This window comes from Mustelus asterias, chromosome 16 (genome assembly GCF_964213995.1).
Source record: "Mustelus asterias chromosome 16, sMusAst1.hap1.1, whole genome shotgun sequence".
In the NCBI taxonomy this organism is placed as follows: domain Eukaryota; kingdom Metazoa; phylum Chordata; class Chondrichthyes; order Carcharhiniformes; family Triakidae; genus Mustelus; species Mustelus asterias.
This window is the reverse complement of record NC_135816.1, coordinates 79375844-79399604: the sequence shown is the minus strand read 5'-3', so window position 1 is coordinate 79399604 and position 23761 is coordinate 79375844. Positions and strand designations below refer to the sequence as shown.

At 50.7% G+C, this 23761-nt stretch overlaps 1 protein-coding gene across 4 annotated transcripts in view; it reads right to left on the bottom strand.

The window, feature by feature from the left end:
- Window positions 1-21848, bottom strand: part of LOC144505264 (G protein-coupled receptor kinase 6-like) — a 226085-nt gene extending 204237 nt beyond the window's left edge. For all 4 annotated transcript variants that reach the window (XM_078231310.1, XM_078231311.1, XM_078231313.1 and 1 more), the window contains exons 1-3: window positions 21826-21848; window positions 18376-18471; window positions 2945-3057 (exon numbers count right to left, since the gene is read on the bottom strand). In XM_078231310.1, coding sequence (XP_078087436.1) covers window positions 2945-3057; window positions 18376-18427 — 165 coding nt within the window. In that variant the 5' untranslated portion in view covers window positions 18428-18471; window positions 21826-21848. The remainder of the gene's footprint in view (window positions 1-2944; window positions 3058-18375; window positions 18472-21825) is intronic.
- Window positions 21849-23761: the final 1913 nt, after the last annotated feature.

Genomic DNA, 23761 nt, shown 5'->3' with positions numbered 1-23761 from the left:
TGGCTCCAGTGCGCAGACACATGTATAGAGCTAATAGACACTGGCTCCAGTGAGCAGACACATGTACAGAGCTAATAGACACTGGCTCCAGTGAGCAGACACATGTACATAGCTAATAGACACTGGCTCCAGTGCGCAGACACAGGTACAGAGCTAATAGACACTGGCTCCAGTGCGCAGGCACATGTACAGAGCTAGTAGACACTGGCTCCAGTGTGCAGACACATGTACAGAGCTAATAGACACTGGCTTCACTGCGCAGGCACATGTACAGAGCTAATAGACACTGGCTTCACTGCGCAGACACAGGTACAGAGCTAATAGACACTGGCTCCAGTGCGCAGACACATGTATAGAGCTAATAGACACTGGCTCCAGTGCGCAGGCACATGTACAGAGCTAGTAGACACTGGCTCCAGTGCGCAGACACATGTACAGAGCTAAGACGCTGGCTTCACTGCGCAGACACAGGTACAGAGCTAATAGACACTGGCTCCAGTGTGCAGACACATGTACAGAGCTAATAGACACTGGCTCCAGTGAGCAGACACATGTACAGAGCTAATAGACACTGGCTTCACTGCGCAGACACAGGTACAGAGCTAATAGACACTGGCTCCAGTGCGCAGACACATGTATAGAGCTAATAGACACTGGCTCCAGTGTGCAGGCACATGTACAGAGCTAGTAGACACTGGCTCCAGTGCGCAGACACATGTACAGAGCTAAGACGCTGGCTTCACTGCGCAGACACAGGTACAGAGCTAATAGACACTGGCTCCAGTGTGCAGACACATGTACAGAGCTAATAGACACTGGCTCCAGTGCGCAGACACATGTACAGAGCTAATAGACACTGGCTTCACTGCGCAGACACAGGTACAGAGCTAATAGACACTGGCTCCAGTGCGCAGGCACATGTACAGAGCTAATAGACACTGGCTCCAGTGCGCAGGCACATGTACAGAGCTAATAGACACTGGCTCCAGTGCGCAGGCACATGTACAGAGCTAATAGACACTGGTCCCACTGTGCTAACAGACATTTGCTCTAGTGCGCAGACACACACACAGAGCTCATAAACACTGGCTCCAGTGAGCAGACACATGTACAGAGCTAATAGATACTGGCTCCAGTGAGCAGACCATGTACAGAGCTAATAAACACTGGCTCCAGTGAGCAGACACATGTACAGAGCTAATAAACACTGGCTCCAGTGAGCAGACACATGTACAGAGCTAATAGATACTGGCTCCAGTGAGCAGACACATGTACAGAGCTAATAAACACTGGCTCCAGTGAGCAGACACATGTACAGAGCTAATAAACACTGGCTCCAGTGAGCAGACACATGTATAGAGCTAATAAACACTGGCTCCAGTGAGCAGACACATGTACAGAGCTAATAAACACTGGCGCCAGTGAGCAGACACATGTACAGAGCTAATAAACACTGGCTCCAGTGAGCAGACACATGTACAGAGCTAATAGACACTGGCTCCAGTGAGCAGACACATGTACAGAGCTAAGACGCTGGCTTCACTGCGCAGACACAGGTACAGAGCTAATAGACACTGGCTCCAGTGTGCAGACACATGTACAGAGCTAATAGACACTGGCTCCAGTGAGCAGACACATGTACGGAGCTAATAGACACTGGCTCCAGTGCGCAGGCACATGTACAGAGCTAGTAGACACTGGCTCCAGTGCGCAGGCACATGTACAGAGCTAATAGACACTGGCTCCAGTGAGCAGACACATGTACAGAGCTAATAGACACTGGCTCCAGTGTGCAGACACATGTACAGAGCTAATAGACACTGGCTTCACTGCGCAGACACAGGTACAGAGCTAATAGACACTGGCTCCAGTGCGCAGACACATGTACAGAGCTAAGACGCTGGCTTCACTGCGCAGACACAGGTACAGAGCTAATAGACACTGGCTCCAGTGTGCAGACACATGTACAGAGCTGATAGACACTGGCTCCAGTGCGCAGACACAGGTACAGAGCTAATAGACACTGGCTCCAGTGCGCAGGCACATGTACAGAGCTAGTAGACACTGGCTCCAGTGCACAGGCACATGTACAGAGCTAATAGACACTGGCTCCAGTGCGCAGGCACATGTACAGAGCTAGTAGACACTGGCTCCAGTGCGCAGGCACATGTACAGAGCTAGTAGACACTGGCTCCAGTGCGCAGGCACATGTACAGAGCTAGTAGACACTGGCTCCAGTGCGCAGGCACATGTACAGAGCTAGTAGACACTGGCTCCAGTGCGCAGGCACATGTACAGAGCTAGTAGACACTGGCTCCAGTGCGCAGGCACATGTACAGAGCTAGTAGACACTGGCTCCAGTGCGCAGGCACATGTACAGAGCTAATAGACACTGGCTCCAGTGCGCAGGCACATGTACAGAGCTAATAGACACTGGCTCCAGTGCGCAGGCACATGTACAGAGCTAATAGACACTGGCTCCAGTGCGCAGGCACATGTACAGAGCTAATAGACACTGGTCCCACTGTGCTAACAGACATTTGCTCTAGTGCGCAGGCACACACACAGAGCTCATAAACACTGGCTCCAGTGAGCAGACACATGTACAGAGCTAATAGATACTGGCTCCAGTGAGCAGACACATGTACAGAGCTAATAAACACTGGCTCCAGTGAGCAGACACATGTACAGAGCTAATAGACACTGGCTCCAGTGAGCAGACACATGTACAGAGCTAATAAACACTGGCTCCAGTGAGCAGACACATGTACAGAGCTAATAGACACTGGCTTCAGTGAGCAGACACATGTACAGAGCTAATAGACACTGGCTCCAGTGAGCAGACACATGTACAGCACTAATAGACACTGGCTCCAGTGAGCAGACACAGGTACAGAGCTAATAAACACTGGCTCCAGTGAGCAGACACATGTACAGAACTTACCACTGCATCCAGAAACATCACACAGCGGGACAATTCCGGTCGAGTCTCACAGAATTGGCGAAACAGCAGCCGTCCAATAGGCTGTTCATCACACAGACTTCTATAGTCCTTATCTGCAAGGAAAATGAAGTAAAATTCAGGACGATTCTAATTTAGAGAATTAAATCTCACAAACAAATGGTTGGCTAATCAGTTAATAAACAGATTAATCATTTCCAGTACAAGGTTCATTATGGGTATGTGTACCAGAAAAGAAATACCCCATTTACCTAACTACAGGATCTGTACATGAGGAACCCATATCTATGGCTCATCACTCACCCGAGAATACAACACACCATAAACCTGTTTTTTTTATTCAGTGGGATGTGGGCATTCCTCTCTTGATGAGCATTCATTGCCCATCCACAGTTGCCCTTGAGAAGGTGGTGGTGATCTGCTTTCTTGAACCGCTGCAGTCCATGTGGTGTACCAGGTGGGTACACCCAAAGTGCTGTTAGGGAAGGAGTTCCAGTATCTTGACACAGTGACAGTGCAGGAAAGGCGATATATTTCCAAGACGATTGGAATTCTTTGAGGATGTAACTAATAGAGTTGACTAAGGAGAACCAGTGGATGTGGTTTATTTAGATTGTCAGAAAGCTTTCAGTAAGGTCTCACATAACGGACTACTATGTAAAGTTAAAGTGCATGGGATTGCGGGTAATGTCCTGAGATGGATAGAAAGCTAATTAGCAGATAGGAAGCAAAGAATTGACATAAATGGGTCTTTTTCTGATTGGCAGGCAGTGACCAGTGGGATTCCACAGGGATCTGTGCTAGGACCCCAACTGCACATTACATATTAGTGATTTGGAAGAGGGAACTAAATGCATTATCTCCAAATCTGCAGATGATACAAAGTTGGGTGGGAGGGTGAGCTGTGAGGAAGATGCAGAGATGCTTCAGTGTGATTTGGACAGGCAGTATGTGGGCACATGTATGGCAGGTGCAGTATAATGTGATGTTATCCACTTTGGTAGCAATAATAGGAAGACAGATTATTACTTGAATGGGTGTAAATTGAGAGGGATGGATACTCAATGAGACCTTGGGATCCTTGTGCATCAGTCACTGAAAGTAAGCACGCAGGTACAGCAGGCAGTAAAGAGGGCAAATGGTATGTTGGCCTTCAAAGTGAGCGGATTTGAGTACAGGGATGTTTTGCCGCAATTGTATAGGGCATTGGTGAGGGCACGCCTGGAATATTGTGTGCAGTTTTGGTGCCCTCATCTGAGGAAGGATGTCCTTGCTATAGAGAGAGTACAGCGAAGGTTTACCAGCCTGATTCCTGGGATGACAGGTCTGTCATACGAGGAGAGACCAAGTTGCTTGGGATTATATTCACTGGAGTTTAGTAGAGTGAGAGGGGATCTCATAGAAACGTATAAAATTCTAACAAGATTAGACAAGGTAGATTCAGAAAGTTCCCAATGGTGGGGGAGTTCAGAACTAGGGGTGATAGTTTGAGGATAGGGAGTAAGCAAAGAACAAAGAAACTTACAGCACAGGAACAGGCCCTTCGGCCCTCCAAGCCTGCACCGACCATGCTGCCCGACTGAACTAAAACCCCCTACGCTTCCGGGGACCATATCCCTCTATTCCTATCTCATTCATGTACTTGTCAAGACACCCCTTAAAAGTCACTACCGTATCCGCTTCCACTACCTCCCCCGGCAACGAGTTCCAGGCACCCACCACTCTGTGTAAAAAATCTGCCTCGTACAACTCTTTTAAAACTTGCCCCTCGCACCTTAAACCTGTGCCCCTTAGTAATTGACTCTTCCACCCTGGGAAAAAGCTTCTGACTATCCACTCGGTCCATGCCTCTCATAATCTTGTAGACTTCTATCAGGTCTCCCCTCAACCTCCGTCGCTCCAGTGAGAACAAACCAAGTTTCTCCAACCTCTCCTCATAGCTAATGCCCTCCATACCAGGCAACATCCTGGTAAATCTTTTCTGTACCCTCTCCAAAGCCTTCACATCCTTCTGGTAGTGTGGCGACCAGAATTGAACACTATATTCTAAGTGCGGCCTCACTAAGGTTCTATAAAGCGTCAACATGACTTGCCAATTTTTAAACTCAATACCCCGGCCGATGAAGGCAAGCATGCCGTGAGCCTTCTTGACTACCTTCTCCACTTGCATTGCCACTTTCAGTGACCTGTGTACCTGTACACCCAGATCCCTTTGCCTATCAATACTCTTAAGGGTTCTGCCATTTACTGTATATTTCCTATCTGTATTAGACCTTACAAAATGCATTACCTCACATTTGTCCGGACGGATTAAACTCCATCTGCCATCTCTCCGCCCAAGTCCCCAACTGATCTATATCCTGCTGTATCCTCTGATGGTCCTCATCGCTATCCACAAATCCACCAACCTTTGTGTCGTCCGCAAACTTACTGATCAATCCAGTTACAGTTTCCTCCAAATCATTTATGTATATTGCAAACAGCAAAGGGCTCAGCACTGATCCCTGAGGAACACCACTTGTCATAGCCCTCCATTCAGAAACGCACCCTTCCACTGCTACCCTCTGTCTTCTTTGTTTACTGATAACATTCGAAACCTTTTAGAAATGAGGCGAGGAGAAATTTCAACACCCAGAGGGTGGTGAATGTGTGGAATTCACTGGCACAGAAAGTAGTTGAGGCCAAAACGTTGTTTGATTTAAAGAAGAAATTAGATATCGCTCTTGGGGCTAAAGGGCTCAAGGGATATGGGAGGAGTGGGGGAGAAATCAGGCGATTGATTTTGATGATCAGCCATGATCAAAATGAATGGCGGAGCAGGCTCGAATGGCTGAGTGGCCTACTCCTGCTTCTAGCTTCTATGTGTGGGTCCTGGTAGAAGGAACCTTCATTATTATCCTTGGAGTCAGTGGGGCTTGACCTGTATCTGTTCTGAGCTTGCTTGTATACAGTTTTAACTTTCCTTCAATACAACACTATTTCATTCAAGACTTCCTCATTGTGTTACCTCACATTATAATATGGTAGATGTACTGTACTTAGATTTCCAGAAGGCATTTGATAAGGTGCCACATCAAATGTTATTACAGAAAATAAAAGCTCATAGTGTAAGCGGTATCCATATTGGCATGGATAGAAGATTGATTAGCTACCACAAAGCAGAGAGTCAGCATAAATGGGTAATTTTCTGCTGGGCAAGATGCCATGACTGGTGTGCCACAGGGATCAGTGTTGGGACCTCAAGTTTTTACAATTTATATAAATGACTTGGATGAAGGAACAGAAGGTATGGTGGCTAAGTTTACTGATAACATTAGATAAGTAGCATAATATGATACAAAGAGGCCAAAAGGTGGCTAAAAAGGGATACATTAGCAAATGGGCAAAGCCTTGATATAATGTGGGAAAGTGTGACATTTTCTATTTTGGCAGGAAGAATAAAAAATAAGCTTATTTAAATGGTTAGAAATTACAGAACTCTGAAATGCAGAGGGATCTGGGTGTCACAGTGCATGAATCACAAAACGTCGGTGCACAGGTACATTAGGAAAGCAACAGAAGTTCATTTTTGTGAAGGGGAATTGAATAAAAAAGGAGGTTATGCAGGACATTGCTGAGACCACACCTGGTGCATTCTGTACAGTATTGGATATAAATGTGTTGAAAGCAGTTCAGAGAAGAATTACTAAACTAATACCAGGATGGGTAAGTTGTCTTATGAGGAAAGGTTGGACAGGTTAGGCTTGTATCTGCTGGAGTTTAGAAGAGTAAGAGACAAGTTGATTGAAACATACAAGATCCTGAGGGATATTGACGGGGTGGATGTAGAGAGGATTTTCCTCTTGTTGGAGAATCTAGAACTTGGGGTCACAGTTTAAAAATAAGAGGTTGTTCAATTAAGACGGTGATGAAAACTTTTTTCTTTCAGAGGATCGTGAGTCCTCTATTTCTCGAAAGACAGTAGAAGCAGAGTCTTTCAGAGGCTAAGCTACATAGGTTCTTGATTAACAAGGGGGTAAAAGGTTCATAGAAAGTACGAAATCATAGAAACCCTACAGTACAGAAAGAGGCCATTCGGCCCATCGAGTCTGCACCGACCACAATCCCACCCAGGCCCTACCCCCATATCCCTACATATTTTACCCGCTAATCCCTCCAACCTACGCATCTCAGAACACTAAGGGGCAATTTTAGCATGGCCAATCAACCTAACCCGCACATCTTTGGACGGTGGGAGGAAACCGGAGCACCCGGAGGAAACCCACGCAGACACGAGGAGAATGTGCAAACTCCACACAGACAGTGACCCAAGCCGGGAATCGAACCCAGGTCCCTGGAGCTGTGAAGCAGCAGTGCTAACCACTGTGCTACCGTGCCGCCCATATCGGGAATGTAGAGTTGAGGTTACAATCAGATCAATCGTAATCTTATCGGACGGCAGAGCAGGCTTGAAGGGCTGAGTAGATTACTCCCGCCCCTAATTCTATGTTCACATGCCAATGTTGTATTTATGAGCCATAAGACACAAAACATAAAACCATAAGACATAGGGGCAGAAGTAGGCCATTCAGCCTATCAAATCTGTTCTGCCATTCAATAAGATTATGACTGATCTGATGTGATAATCCTCAATTCCACTTTCCCACCATATTCCCAGAGCCCTCGATATGTCTATCTCAGCCTTGAATTCAATACTTAACCATCCAACCTCCACAGCCCCTCCGTGGTAAAGAAATCCACAGATTCAGTATCTGAGAAAAGAAATTCCTCCTCATCTCTTTTTTAAATGAATGAACCCTTCCTCTGAGATTATGCCCTCTGGTCCTAGACTCTGCCCAAAGGGGCAACAACCTCTCAGCATCAATCCTGTTAAGTCCTCCTGAGAATCCTCTGTGTCTCAATAAGGTCACCTCTCCTTCTTCTAAATTCCAATGAGTTCAGGCCCAACCTGCTCGACCTCTCCTCATAAGAAAATCCCTCCATACCTGGGGTCAACCGAGTGAATTTCGCTGGACTGCCTCCAATGACAGTGTATCTTTCCTTAGATAAGGGACCAAACTGTTCACAGTATTCCAGGTGTGATCTAACTAGTGCCTTGCATAGTTTTAGAAAGATTTCTCTATTTTTATACTTAATTCCATTTGAAATAAGGGTCAATATTCCATTTGCCTTCCCAGTCACCTGCTGAACTTGAATGCTACCTTTTCTGATTTATGCACAAGGTCCCCATATGTACATGTACTGCAGCTTTCTGCAGTCTTTCTCCATTAAATAATATTCAGCTCCTTTATCCTTCCTACCAAAACACATAACTTCACATTTTTCAGGATGGCAGCCGGTGACTAGTGGTGTGCCTCAGGGGTCAGTGCTGGGACCACAACTTTTCACACTATACATTAACGATTTGGAGGAAGGAACTGAAGGCACTGTTGCTAAGTTTGCAGATGATACAAAGATATGTAGAGGGACAGATAGTATTGAGGAAGCAGGGGGGCTGCAGAAGGAAGTGGACAGGTTAGGAGAGTGGGCAAAGAAGTGGCAGATGGAATACAATGTGGGAAAGTGTGAGGTTATGCACTTTGGAAGGAGGAATGGAGGCATAGACTATTTTCTAAATGGGAAAATGCTTGGGAAACACAAAGGGATTTGGGAGTCATTGTTCAAGATTCTCAAGGTTAATGTGCAGGTTCAGTCGGCAGTTAGGAAGGTAAATACAATGGTAGCATTCATGTCAAGAGGGCTAGAATACAAGAGCAGGGGTGTACTTCTGAGGCTGTATAAGGCCCTGGTCAGATCCCATTTGCAGTATTGTGGGCCCCATATCTAAGGAAGGACGTGCTGGCCTTGGAAAGAGTCCAGAGGAGGTTCACCAGAATGATCCCTGGAATGAAGAGCTTGTCGTATGAGGAACGGTTGAGGACTCTGGATCGGTACTCGTTGGAGTTTAGAAGGATGAGGGGGGATCTTATTGAAACTTACAGGATACTGCGAGGCCTGGATAGAGTGGATGTGGAGAGGATGTTTCCACTCGTAGGAAAAACTAGAACCAGAAGGTACAACATCAGCCTAAAGGGACAATCCTTTAAAACAGAGATGAGGAGGAATTTCTTCAGCCAGAGAGTGGTGAATCTGTGGAACTCTTTGCCGCAGAAGGCTGTGGAGGCCAGGTCACTGAGTGTCTTTAAGACAGAGATAGATAGGTTCTTGATTAATAAGGGGGTCAGGGGTTATGGGGAAAAGGCAGGAGAATGGGGTTGAGAAAAACATCAGCCATGATTGAACGGCGGAGCAGACTCGATGGGCCGAGTGGCCTAATTCTGCTCCTATGTCTTATGGTCTTAAGGTCTATTTTTCTACATTATTTTCCATCTGCCAAGTTTTTGCCCATTCACTTAACCTGTCTATATTCCTCTGTAAACTCTGTCATCCTCACCACTTGGCTTCCCACTTTTTTTTTGGTCATTCGCAAACTTGGCAATAGTAAGTACATTCACTTCCCTCATCTAAAACATTAATATATATTGCAAATAATTGTGGGTTTAGCCCTGATCCCTGTGGTACTCCACAAGTTACAGGCTGCCACACTGAAGATGACCCTCTTATCTCAACTCTCTGCCTTCTATCAAAGAACAAAGAACAGTACAGCACAGGAAACAGGCCCTTCGGCCCTCCAAGCCTGTGCCGCTCCTTGGTCCAACTAGACCAATCATTTGTATCCCTCCATTCCCAGGCTGCTCATGTGACTATCCAGGTAAGTTTTAAACGATGTCAGCGTGTCTGCCTCCACCACCCTACTTGGCAGCGCATTCCAGGCCCCCACCACCCTCTGTGTAAAAAACATCCCTCTAATATCTGAGTTATATTTCGCCCCTCTCACCTTGAGCCCGTGACCCCTCGTGATCATCACTTCTGATCTGGGAAAAAGCTTCCCACCGTTCACCCTATCTATCCCCTTCATAATCTTGTACACCTCTATTAGATCTCCCCTCATTCTTCGTCTTTCCAGGGAGAACAACCACAGTTTACCCAATCTCTCCTCATAGCTAAGACTCTCCATAGCAGGCAACATCCTGGTAAACCTTCTCTGCACTCTCTCTAACGCCTCCACGTCCTTCTGGTAGTGCGGCGACCAGAACTGGACGCAGTACTCCAAATGCAGCGGCGACCAGAACTGGACGCAGTACTCCAAATGCAACGTTCTATACAGCTGCATCATCAGACTCCAGCTTTTATACTCTATACCCCGTCCTATAAAGGCAAGCATACCATATGCCTTCTTCACCACCTTCTCCACCTGTGTTGCCACCTTCAAGGGTTTGTGGACTTGCACACCTAGGTCCCTCTGTGTTTCTATACTCCTGATGGCCCTGCCATTTATTGTATAACTCCTCCCTACATTATTTCTTCCAAAATGCATCACTTCGCATTTATCTGGATTAAATTCCATCTGCCACCTCTCCGCCCAATTTTCCAGCCTATCTATATCCTGCTGTATTGCCCGACAATGCTCATCGCTATCCGCAAGTCCAGCCATCTTCGTGTCATCCGCAAACTTGCTGATCAGTTTGCTCTCTATAGAAGCATAGAAAATAGAAGTAAGACATTTGACTCTTCGGGCCTGCTATGCCATTCATTTTGATCATATACACCGCCCCCTGACACGCACACATAGTCCCGTCCCCGACGTACACACATGCGCACACACGCACGTCCCTGTCACATGCTGCCCACTGCCTGTGTACTATCTGACTGCCTGATGATCATTGGTTGTTCTGGTTTCCTGAGCAGCATGCAGTTTATTCTGACTCCTGCTGCAGCTTGCTGTGGTTTACAGAGTCACATCCTGTACGGAAGTAAGGTGCAGATTTCATCATGAACAGCTCGTAACAGTGTCAGTTACAAAATACAGAAAAGCTGACCAACGGCTGGGGATCTCCCTTAGAGTTCAATTCTTAAAGAGTTGACTAAAGTAACAGACAGGAAAATGTCTAATGACACTAATTATGGCAGAATGGTTAAAAATACCGTGCGTTAGTGGTTCCCAACCTGTCACAGCGTACTATAAAAATGAGGCACACCTCCAGTATTCTCCAACTGAGCTGTCCTGGAGCAAAAGCCTTTTATCTCTAAAAGCTCATAAAAGAACGTTAAGACACAATTGAATGCAATTTTCATGAGTACAAGTTTTTAATGGAAGTATTATCGCCATTTGTATGTGAAATTCATAATTTTTATTCAAAATGTACACAATTTAAAAGTGCTTGCCATTAAAGGTTTTAATTGTTTTCAGTTTTTTAAAGTTTGCATTCCTCAATGTGAAGGTTCATAAACGAAGGAAATAGTGTGTGCAGCATCTTACTGATAATGGTGATTGGCTCCTGGGTCTGCCTCTGAGAGCAGTCTCTCTCTATCCTCTCTTATAACCCAGATTTGCATCATGTCACTTTGCCTGGGAAAGACCAGAATTTACGTCCCTCTCCTGCTTTCGAGTTTGGGTATTGAACAGTAGGCCGTGGGCCATCCCACCAGGGACGAGGAGATAGCCTAGTGGTACCACTCGTATTATCACTAGACTATTAATCTCTGAGGACCTGGGTTCAAATCCCACCATGGCAGATGGTGGAATTTGAATTCAATTAAAAAAATCTGGAATTAAGAATCTGCTGACAACCATGTCGATTGTCGGAAAAACCCATCTGGTTCACTAATGTTCTTTAGGGAAGGAAATCTGCCGTCCTTGCCTGGTCTGGCCTACAGGTGACTCCAGATCCACAACAATGTGATTGACTCAAAACATTGGTTTTGTGAAGGGGAGGTCGTGTCTCACGAACTTGATCGAGTTTTTCGAGGAAGTGATGAAGATGATTGATGTGGGTAGGTCAGTGGATGTTGTCTACATGGACTTCAGTAAAGCCTTTGACAAGGTCGCTCATGGCAGACTGGTGCAGAAGGTGAAGTCGCATGGGATCAGAGGTGAGCTGGCAAGGTGGATTCAAAACTGGCTCAGTCAAAGAAGACAGAGGGTAGCAGTGGAAGGGTGCGTTTCTGAATGGAGGGCTGTGACAAGTGGTGTTCCTCAGGGATCAGTGCTGGGACCTTTGCTATTTGTAATATATACAAATGATTTTGGGGAAAACGTAATTGGTTTGATTAGTAAGTTTGCGGACAATAAAAAGGTTGGTGGATTTGTGGATAGCGATGAGGACCATCAGAGGATACAGCAGGATGTAGATCGGTTGGCGACTTGGGCGGAGAGATGGCAGATGGAGGTTAATCTGGACAAATGTGAGGTAATGCATTTTGGAAGGTCGAATACAGACAGTAAATGGCAGAACACTTCAGAGTATTGATAGGCAGAAGGATCTGGGTGTACAGGTACACAGGTCACTGAAAGTGGCAATGCAGATGGAGAAGGTAGTCAAGAAGGCATAGGGCATGCTTGCCTTCATTGGCCGGGGCATTGAGTTTAAAAATTGGCAAGTCATGGTGCAGCTTTATAGAACCTTAGGCCGCAGTTGGAATATAGTGTTCAATTCTAGTAGCCACACTTCCAGAAGGATGTGGAGGCTTTGGAGAGGGTACAGAAAAGATTTACCAGGATGTTGCCTGGTATGGAGGGCATTAGCTAGGAGGAGAGGTTGAAGAAACTTGGTTTGTTCTCACTGGAGCGACGGAGGTTGAGGGGCGACCTGATAGAAGTCTACAAGATTATGAGAGGCATGGACAGAGTGGATAGTCAGAAGCTTTTTCCCAGGACAGAAGAGTCAATTACTAGGGGGCATAGGTTTAAGGTGCGAGGGGCAAGGTTTAAAGGAGATGTACGAGGCAGATTTTTTTTTTTTACACAGAGTAGTGGATGCCTGGAACTCGTTGCCAGGAGAGGTAGTAGAAGTGGATACGGTAGTGACTTTTAAGAGATGTCTTGACAAATACATGAATAGGATGGGAATAGAGGGATATGGTCCCCGGAAGGGTAGGGGGCTTTAGTTAAGTCGGGCAGCATGGTTGGTGCAGGCTTGGAGGGCCGAAGGGCCTGTTCCTGTGCTGTAATTTTCTTTGTTCTTGCCCTCAGAAATGGCCGAGCAAGCCATTCAGTTCAAGGGTGACTAGGGATGGGTAATAAATGCTGTAAGAGTTTTAACAACACCAGGTTAAAGTCCAACAGGTTTATTTGGTAGCAAATACCATGAGCTTTCGGAGCGCTGCTCCTTCATCAGATGGAGTGGATATCTGCTCTCAAACAGGGCACAGAGACACAAAATCAAGTTACAGAATACTGATTAGAATGCGAATCTCTACAGCCAACCAGGTCTTAAATGTACAGACAATGTGGGTGGAGGGAGCATTCAACACAGGTTAAAGAGATGTGTATTGTCTCCAGACAGAACAGCCAGTGAAATTCTGCAAGCCAAGGAGGCAAGCTGTGGGGGTTACTGATAATGTGACATAAATCCAACATCCCGGTTTAGGCCGTGTATGCGGAACTTGGCTATCAGTCTCTGCTCAGTGACTCTGCGCTGTCGTGTCGTGAAGGCCGCCTTGGAGAACGCTTACCTGAAGATCAGAGGCTGAGTGCCCGTGGGTCGTATCCACTCCATCTGACGAAGGAGCAGTGCTCCGAAAGCTAATGGCATTTGCTACCAAATGAACCTGTTGGACTTTAACCTGGTGTTGTTAAAACTCTTACTGTGTTTACCCCAGTCCAACGCCGGCATCTCCACAAAGAACAAAGAAGAACAAAGAACAATACAGCACAGGAACAGGCCCTTCGGCCCTCCAAGCCCGCGCCGCTCCCTGGTCCAAACTAGACCATTCTTTTGTATCCCTCCATTCCCACTCCGTTCATATGGCTGTCGAGATAAGTCTTAAACGTTCCCAGTGTGTCCGCCTCCACCACCTTGCCTGGCAGCGCATTCCAGGCCCCCACCACCCTCTGTGTAAAATATGTCCTTCTGATATCTGTGTTAAACCTCCCCCCCCTTCACCTTGAACCTATGACCCCTCGTGAACGTCACCACCGACCTGGGGAAAAGCTTCCCACCGTTCACCCTATCTATGCCTTTCATAATTTTATACACCTCTATTAAGTCTCCCCTCATCCTCCGTCTTTCCAGGGAGAACAACCCCAGTTTACCCAATCTCTCCTCATAACTAAGCCCCTCCATACCAGGTAACATCCTGGTAAACCTCCTCTGTACTCTCTCCAAAGCCTCCACATCCTTCTGGTAGTGTGTCGACAAGAACTGGACGCAGTATTCCAGATGTGGCCGAACCAACGTTCTATACATCTGCAACATCAGACCCCAACTTTTATACTCTATGCCCCGTCCTATAAAGGCAAGCATGCCATATGCCTTCTTCACCACCTTCTCCACCTGTGACGTTCAAGGATCTGTGGACCTGCACACCCAGGTCCCTCTGCGTATCTACACCCTTTATGGTTCTGCCATTTATCGTATAGCTCCTCCCTACATTATTTCTACCAAAATGCATCACTTCGCATTTATCAGGATTGAACTCCATCTGCCATTTCTTTGCCCAAATTTCCAGCCTATCTATATCCTTCTGTAGCTTCTGACAATGCTCCTCACTATCTGCAAGTCCTGCCAATTTTGTGTCGTCCGCAAACTTACTGATCACCCCAGTTACACCTTCTTCCAGATCATTTATATAAATCACAAACAGCAGAGGTCCCAATACAAAGCCCTGCGGAACACCACTCGTCACAGGCCTCCAGCCGGAAAAAGACCCTTCCACTACCACCCTCTGTCTTCTGTGGCCAAGCCAGTTCTCCACCCATCTAGCCACCTCCCCCTTTATCCCATGAGATCCAACCTTTTTCACCAGCCTACCATGAGGGACTTTGTCAAATGCTTTACTAAAGTCCATATAGACGACATCCACGGCCCTTCCCTCGTCAACCATTTTGGTCACTTCTTCAAAAAAACTCCACCAGGTTAGTGAGGCATGACCTCCCTCTCTCAAAACCATGCTGACTATCGTTAATGAGTTTATTCCTTTCTAAATGCGCATACATCCTATCTCTAAGAATCTTCTCCAACAACTTCCCCACCACGGATGTCAAGCTCACCGGCCTATAATTTCCCGGGTTATCCTTCCTACCCTTCTTAAATAACGGGACCAAATTAGCTATCTTCCAATCCTCTGGGACCTCACCTGTGTCCAGTGACGAGACAAAGATTTGCGTCAGAGGCCCAGCGATTTCATCTCTCGTCTCCCTGAGCAGCCTTGGATAGATTCCATCAGGCCCTGGGGATTTGTCGGTCTTTAAATTCTCTAACAAACCTAACACTTCCTCCTTTGTAATGGAGATTTTCTCCAACGGTTCAACACTCCCCTCCGAGACACTCCCTGTCAACACATCCCTCTCCTTTGTGAATACCGACGCAAAGTATTCATTTAGGATCTCCCCTGCTTCTTTGGGCTTCAAGCATAATTCCCCACTTTTGTCCCTGAGAGGTCCGATTTTTTTCCCTGACAACCCTTTTGTTCCTAACGTATGAATAAAATGCCTTGGGATTCTCCTTAATCCTGTCTGCCAAGAACATTTCGTGACCCCTTTTTGCCCTTCTAATTCCCCGTTTGAGTTGTTTCCTACTTTCTTTGTACTCCTCCAGAGCTCCCTCCGTTTTTAGCTGCCTGGACCTAACATACGCCTCTCTTTTCTTTTTGACCAGTCCCTCAATTTCCCTGGTTATCCACGGTTCTCGAATCCTACCCTTCCTATCCTTCTTTTTAACAGGCACATGCCTGTCCTGTAGCCCTAACAACTGTTCCTTAAAAGACTCCCACATGCCAGATGTGGATTTACCCTCAAACAGCCTCTCCCAATCAAGAGCTGCCAATTTCTGCCTAATCCCACTAAAGTTAGCCGTCCCCCAATCCAACACCTTACCCTTGGGACAGCACTCATCCTTTTCCATCACTATCCTAAAGCTAACAGAATTGTGGTCACTATTTGCCACATGTTCCCCTACCGAAACTTTGAAGACCTGACCGGGCTCATTCCCCAGTACGAGGTCCAGTATAGCCCCCTCTCTAGTCGGGCTACCTACATAATGTTCCAAAGAACCCTCCTGTACGCATTTTACAAATTCCTCCCCATTCAGAGTCCCTGCTCTCAGCGATTTCCAGTCTATACCAGGGAAATTGAAGTCCCCACTACAACAACCCTATTTTTCCTGCACCTATCCAGTATCTCCTGACTTATCCGTTCTTCCATTTCCCTTGGGCTGTTGGGGGGCCTGTAGTACACCCCCAACATAGTGACTGCGCCCTTCCTGTTTCTGAGTCCAGGAGGCACATCAATAAATGCTGGCCAGCCAGTGACACCCATGTCCCACAAATGAATTAAATTTTAAAAAATGAGGAGAAATCCTCTGGTGTTTGGAAACACCCACGATTGGGAATTAGCCGATCTGGGGGTCAGAGATCAGAAACGCTCCGAATTGGACAGAGTCCTCACATTACTTGGATCTGTTTTGGAGCACCCTCATCCTGTGGCCTGTTCCAGAATCCTTTACATCCAAAGTCTGTATGTTAAGTGGGCTAACCCTCCATCAGAGAAATATTCAAGGGCAGATGAGGAACTAAAATTATTCTTCATGCATAGATACAAAATGTTCTCATCTGAAACTCCAATCCAGTCTAAAGAAACAAACCTCTATGGCTCATTAATGTTCTTGTTAAGTAACTTGATATAAAAAAAACAAGATCAGCCAATGCTGCAGACACTTACCAGGACAAGCATTATCTGTGGATGGAGAAAACTGTTTTCGAGTGCTATTCTCCAATCAGAACTGGGTGTTATTAGGCAGTGAAAGTGCTAAATGAATTATTGAACCAGGGAAGAGGACATAGGGAGCAGAACAATTAATGGGAACTAACGGAGTGGAAGGGTGATTGGGAAATCTTGCCATAAGGAGAATGCTCTAATTGTCCAGCAATGTAACAAACAATGGTGGGTAATCCCTGGGTGTGTTGAGCAGCCCCTCGGTCGTGCATAGAGAGGGAGATCACCAAGCCCAAACCATATCAGCACTGCTCCCAGTAGCTCTGGTTTAGCCATATATCATTTGCAAAACATTCCAATGAGGAATTCATGGTCACATCTTAGAAGTTGTAAAACACCAGGTAGGAAATACAGTGACTAATCAAAAGCCCCATTGCGGTTTCTCATTGCATTTCAAAGTGGAATTATGTACATGAAGCTCAGGATGTTTGGGCAATTTCAACTGACCTGACAAACAGCTGCCATCAGTGGTCTGGGCCATGTCCCGCTACCAGTCCCACTAATACATTTGGAAGGACACATTTGGAATTCCTGTGTCAAACCCATTTATACCAAACACATCCCTGCTTCGTTTTCAAATGGTCCATTATCTTCCGTTAGTTAGAAATGAGTTTTATGAAATTCTCCAGCACAGGACTAAATTTGGGAAGGGCCCAACTTCACAAGGAATGGGACAAAAACATATGGATGGGGAAACCAGGGCAGGATTGGAGGAACTCAACTCTGCACATTTTGCAAGAAAATAACCCAGTCAGTGTCCCACAGCATCACCTTTTTAGTGTTATTTGTTCTTCATAGAAAAAGCGCTGTGTGGGTATCAGAAGCAGAAACTTACAATAGTTTTCTCTCTCAGCCCAGGACTGGCAAAAGGGAGACGAGTTCCCATAGTGACAGTAAATGGCAGGAACTGAACAACAAGTTTCAAATGTCACAGAATCCCGACAGTGCAGAAAAGGCCATTTGACCCATCGGGTCTGCACTGACTCTGAAAGAGCAACCCACCACCCTATCCTTGTAACCCCACACACTTAGCACAGTCAATCTACCTAATCCGCAATCCTTGGGCTGTGGGAGGAAACCGGGGCACCCGGAGGAAACCCACGCAGACACGGGGAGAATATGCAAAATCCACACAGTCACCCGAGGCCGGAATTAAACCCAGGATCTTGGTGTTGTGAAGCAGCAGTGCTAACCATTGTGCCACCATGGTGCCCACGGTGGGGGGAGGGAGAAACAGACAGACAAAGAAAGAGAGAGAGAGAGAGCTGCCTGAAGATTCAGGGATTCAACCTGCCCTTTCTTAAGTCAGGGCTTGGAGACACAGGTCTCCGAACCTAGCATTCCCGCAGCAGTCTGTGGCACACTTGCATGATTCCTGCAAACACCAATAGGCCGTGGCACGCCGGTTCGAAACCAGTGGTGTACACAATAAATTGGTGTCCCCGATTACGTGTACCATCAGCTAAGAGGAACAGTTTTTCAATGCAGCAGTCAGTACACACTCCAGCAGAAATATCAGGATTATAGATTGAGGTTTTGCGGTCAGTTTGCTTCACTACAAAAATAAATCGCCAGTTCACCAGTCGGGGATGAGACTCACCAATGAGCTGCCTCAGCTCCTCACAGAGGCTGATGTGGGGAAACTGCAGCATCTGTCGCCATTTCTTACTCTTACCTTTCCATTTCCCATCACCACCTGCACAGGAGAGAGAGATCACACTATGAATCACATCATCGCCAGGGATGAGAGGGAGGGGGACGGGGCCGAGGCCGGACGAGGGAGCGGGGGGGAGGGGTCACGGCAGGACGGGCTCCGGGGTGGCGCGGGCCGGGGGGCTCCGGGGTGGCGCGGGCCGGGGGGGCGGCGAGGGCCGGGGGGGCTCCGGCCGGGGGGGCTCCGGGGCCACGGGGTGAGGCGGGCCACGCAGGACGGGCGAGGGGCGACGCGCGACGGGCGAGGGGCGACGCGCGACGGGCGAGGGGCGACGCGCGACGGGCGAGGGGCGACGCGCGACGGGCGAGGGGCGACGCGCGATGGGCGAGGGGCGACGCGCGACGGGCGAGGGGCGACGCGCGACGGGCGAGGGGCGACGGGCGAGGGGCGACGCGCGAGGGGCGACGCGCGACGGGCGAGGGGCGACGCGCGACGGGCGAGGGGCGACGCGCGACGGGCGAGGGGCGACGCGCGACGGGCGACGCGCGACGGGCGACGGGCGAGGGGCGACGCGCGACGGGCGAGGGGCGACGCGCGACGGGCGAGGGGCGACGGGCGAGGGGCGACGCGCGACGGGCGAGGGGCGACGCGCGAGGGGCGACGCGCGACGGGCGAGGGGCGACGCGCGACGGGCGAGGGGCGACGCGCGACGGGCGAGGGGCGACGCGCGACGGGCGAGGGGCGACGCGCGACGGGCGAGGGGCGACGCGCGACGGGCGAGGGGCGACGCGCGACGGGCGAGGGGCGACGCGCGACGGGCGAGGGGCGACGCGCGACGGGCGAGGGGCGACGCGCGACGGGCGAGGGGCGACGCGCGACGGGCGAGGGGCGACGCGCGACGGGCGAGGGGCGAGGGGCGAGGGGCGACGCGCGACGGGCGAGGGGCGACGCGCGACGGGCGAGGGGCGGCGCGCGACGGGCGAGGGGCGACGCGCGACGGGCGAGGGGCGACGGGCGAGGGGCGACGGGCGACGGGCGAGGGGCGACGGGCGAGGGGCGACGGGCGAGGGGCGACGCGCGACGGGCGAGGGGCGACGGGCGACGGGCGAGGGGCGACGCGCGACGGGCGACGGGCGAGGGGCGACGCGCGACGGGCGAGGGGCGAGGCGCGAGGGGCGACGCGCGACGGGCGAGGGGCGACGCGCGAGGGGCGACGCGCGACGGGCGAGGGGCGACGCGCGACGGGCGAGGGGCGACGGGCGAGGGGCGACGCGCGACGGGCGAGGGGCGACGCGCGACGGGCGAGGGGCGACGCGCGACGGGCGAGGGGCGACGCGCGACGGGCGAGGGGCGACGCGCGACGGGCGAGGGGCGACGGGCGAGGGGCGACGGGCGAGGGGCGACGGGCGAGGGGCAACGGGCGAGGGGCAACGCAGGCCGGGCGAGGGGCAACGCAGGCCGGGCGAGGGGCAACGCAGGCCGGGCGAGGGGCAACGCAGGCCGGGCGAGGGGCAACGCAGGCCGGGCGAGGGGCAACGCAGGCCGGGCGAGGGGCAACGCAGGCCGGGCGAGGGGCAACGCAGGCCGGGCGAGGGGCAACGCAGGCCGGGCGAGGGGCAACGCAGGCCGGGCGAGGGGCAACGCAGGCCGGGCGAGGGGCAACGCAGGCCGGGCGAGGGGCAACGCAGGCCGGGCGAGGGGCAACGCAGGCCGGGCGAGGGGCAACGCAGGCCGGGCGAGGGGCAACGCAGGCCGGGCGAGGGGCAACGCAGGCCGGGCGAGGGGCAACGCAGGCCGGGCGAGGGGCAACGCAGGCCGGGCGAGGGGCAACGCAGGCCGGGCGAGGGGCAACGCAGGCCGGGCGAGGGGCAACGCAGGCCGGGCGAGGGGCAACGCAGGCCGGGCGAGGGGCAACGCAGCCCGGGCGAGGGGCAACGCAGCCCGGGCGAGGGGCAACGCAGCCCGGGCGAGGGGCAACGCAGCCCGGGCGAGGGGCAACGCAGCCCGGGCGAGGGGCAACGCAGCCCGGGCGAGGGGCAACGCAGCCCGGGCGAGGGGCAACGCAGGCCGGGCGAGGGGCAACGCAGCCCGGGCGAGGGGCAACGCAGCCCGGGCGAGGGGCAACGCAGCCCGGGCGAGGGCCAACGCAGCCCGGGCGAGGGCCAACGCAGCCCGGGCGAGGGGCAACGCAGCACGGGCGAGGGGCAACGCAGCACGGGCGAGGGGCAACGCAGCACGGGCGAGGGGCAACGCAGCACGGGCGAGGGGCAACGCAGCACGGGCGAGGGGCAACGCAGCACGGGCGAGGGGCAACGCAGCACGGGCGAGGGGCAACGCAGCACGGGCGAGGGGCAACGCAGCACGGGCGAGGGGCAACGCAGCACGGGCGAGGGGCAACGCAGCACGGGCGAGGGGCAACGCAGCACGGGCGAGGGGCAACGCAGCACGGGCGAGGGGCAACGCAGCACGGGCGTGGGGCAACGCATCTAACCCGCATGTCTTTGGAATGTGGGAGGAAACCGGATCACCCGGATGAAACATCGGCAAAGACGGGGAGAACATGCAGACTCCACACAGAGATTGACCCAAGCTGGGATCCCGGGTCCCTGGCGCTGTGAGGCAGTCATGCTAACCACTGTGCAACATACTGCCCACTGTTCTCAACCTCTCTGGCTCTCAGTAACACTGGATGCTCACTCTCTCTGGCTCTCAGTAACACTCAATGCGCACCCCATCTCGCTCTCAGTAACACTGCATTCTAACCCTCGCTGGCTCTCTGCAACAATGTATGCACACCTTCTCTCTGGCTCAGAAACACTAGCTGCTCACCCTCGCTGGCTCAGAAACACTGGATACTCACCCTCTCTGGCTCAGAAACACTGGCTGCTCACCCTCGCTGGCTCAGAAACACTGGATACTCACTCTCTCTGGCTCTCAGTAACACTGGCTGCTCACCCTCTCTGGCTCAGAAACACTGGCTGCTCACCCTCTCTGGCTCAGAAACACTGGCTGCTCACCCTCGCTGGCTCAGAAACACTGGATACTCACTCTCTCTGGCTCTCAGTAACACTGGCTGCTCACCCTCGCTGGCTCAGAAACACTGGATGCTCACCCTCTCTGGCTCTCAGTAACACTGGCTGCTCACCCTCTCTGGCTCAGAAACACTGGCTGCTCACTCTCTCTGGCTCAGTAACACTAGCTGCTCACCCTCTGGCTCTCAGTAACACTGGCTGCTCACCCTCTCTGGCTCAGAAACACTGGCTGCTCACCCTCTCTGGCTCAGAAACACTGGCTGCTCACTCTCTCTGGCTCAGAAACACTGGATGCTCACCCTCTCTCGCTCTCATTAACACAGGACGCTACCCCTCACTGGTCTCAGTAACACTGTATTCTCACCCTCTCTGGCTCTCAGTAACACTGTATTCTCACCCTCTCTGGCTCTCAGTAAGACTGTATTCTCACCCTCTCTGGCTCTCAGTAACACTGTATTCTCACCCTCTCTGGCTCTCAGTAAGACTGTATTCTCACCATCTCTGGCTCTCAGTAACACTGTATTCTCACCCTCTCCGGCTCTCAGTAACACTGTATTCTCACCCTCTCCGGCTCTCAGTAACACTGTATTCTCACCCTCTCCGGCTCTCAGTAACACTGTATTCTCACCCTCTCCGGCTCTCAGTAACACTGTATTCTCACCCTCTCCGGCTCTCAGTAACACTGTATTCTCACCCTCTCTGGCTCTCAGTAACACTGTATTCTCACCCTCTCCGGCTCTCAGTAACACTGTATTCTCACCCTCTCCGGCTCTCAGTAACACTGTATTCTCACCCTCTCTGGCTCTCAGTAACACTGTATTCTCACCCTCTCTGGCTCTCAGTAACACTGTATTCTCACCCTCTCCGGCTCTCAGTAACACTGTATTCTCACCCTCTCCGGCTCTCAGTAACACTGTATTCTCACCCTCTCTGGCTCTCAGTAACACTGTATTCTCACCCTCTCTGGCTCTCAGTAACACTGTATTCTCACCCTCTCTGGCTCTCAGTAACACTGTATTCTCACCCTCTCTGGCTCTCAGTAACACTGTATTCTCACCCTCTCTGGCTCTCAGTAACACTGTATTCTCACCCTCTCTGGCTCTCAGTAACACTGTATTCTCACCCTCTCTGGCTCTCAGTAACACTGTATTCTCACCCTCTCTGGCTCTCAGTAACACTGTATTCTCACCCTCTCTGGCTCTCAGTAACACTGTATTCTCACCCTCTCTGGCTCTCAGTAACACTGTATTCTCACCCTCTCTGGCTCTCAGTAACACTGTATTCTCACCCTCTCTGGCTCTCAGTAACACTGTATTCTCACCCTCTCTGGCTCTCAGTAACACTGTATTCTCACCCTCTCTGGCTCTCAGTAACACTGTATTCTCACCCTCTCTGGCTCTCAGTAACACTGTATTCTCACCCTCTCTGGCTCTCAGTAACACTGTATTCTCACCCTCTCTGGCTCTCAGTAACACTGTATTCTCACCCTCTCTGGCTCTCAGTAACACTGTATTCTCACCCTCTCTGGCTCTCAGTAACACTGTATTCTCACCCTCTCGGCTCTCAGTAACACTGTATTCTCACCCTCTCCGGCTCTCAGTAACACTGTATTCTCACCCTCTCTGGCTCTCAGTAACACTGTATTCTCACCCTCTCCTGGCTCTCAGTAACACTGTATTCTCACCCTCTCCGGCTCTCAGTAACACTGTATTCTCACCCTCTCGGCTCTCAGTAACACTGTATTCTCACCCTCTCCGGCTCTCAGTAACACTGTATTCTCACCCTCTCCGGCTCTCAGTAACACTGTATTCTCACCCTCTCCGGCTCTCAGTAACACTGTATTCTCACCCTCTCTGGCTCTCAGTAACACTGTATTCTCACCCTCTCCGGCTCTCAGTAACACTGTATTCTCACCCTCTCCGGCTCTCAGTAACACTGTATTCTCACCCTCTCCGGCTCTCAGTAACACTGTATTCTCACCCTCTCTGGCTCTCAGTAACACTGTATTCTCACCCTCTCTGGCTCTCAGTAACACTGTATTCTCACCCTCTCTGGCTCTCAGTAACACTGTATTCTCACCCTCTCCGGCTCTCAGTAACACTGTATTCTCACCCTCTCTGGCTCTCAGTAACACTGTATTCTCACCCTCTCCGGCTCTCAGTAACACTGTATTCTCACCCTCTCCGGCTCTCAGTAACACTGTATTCTCACCCTCTCTGGCTCTCAGTAACACTGTATTCTCACCCTCTCTGGCTCTCAGTAACACTGTATTCTCACCCTCTCTGGCTCTCAGTAACACT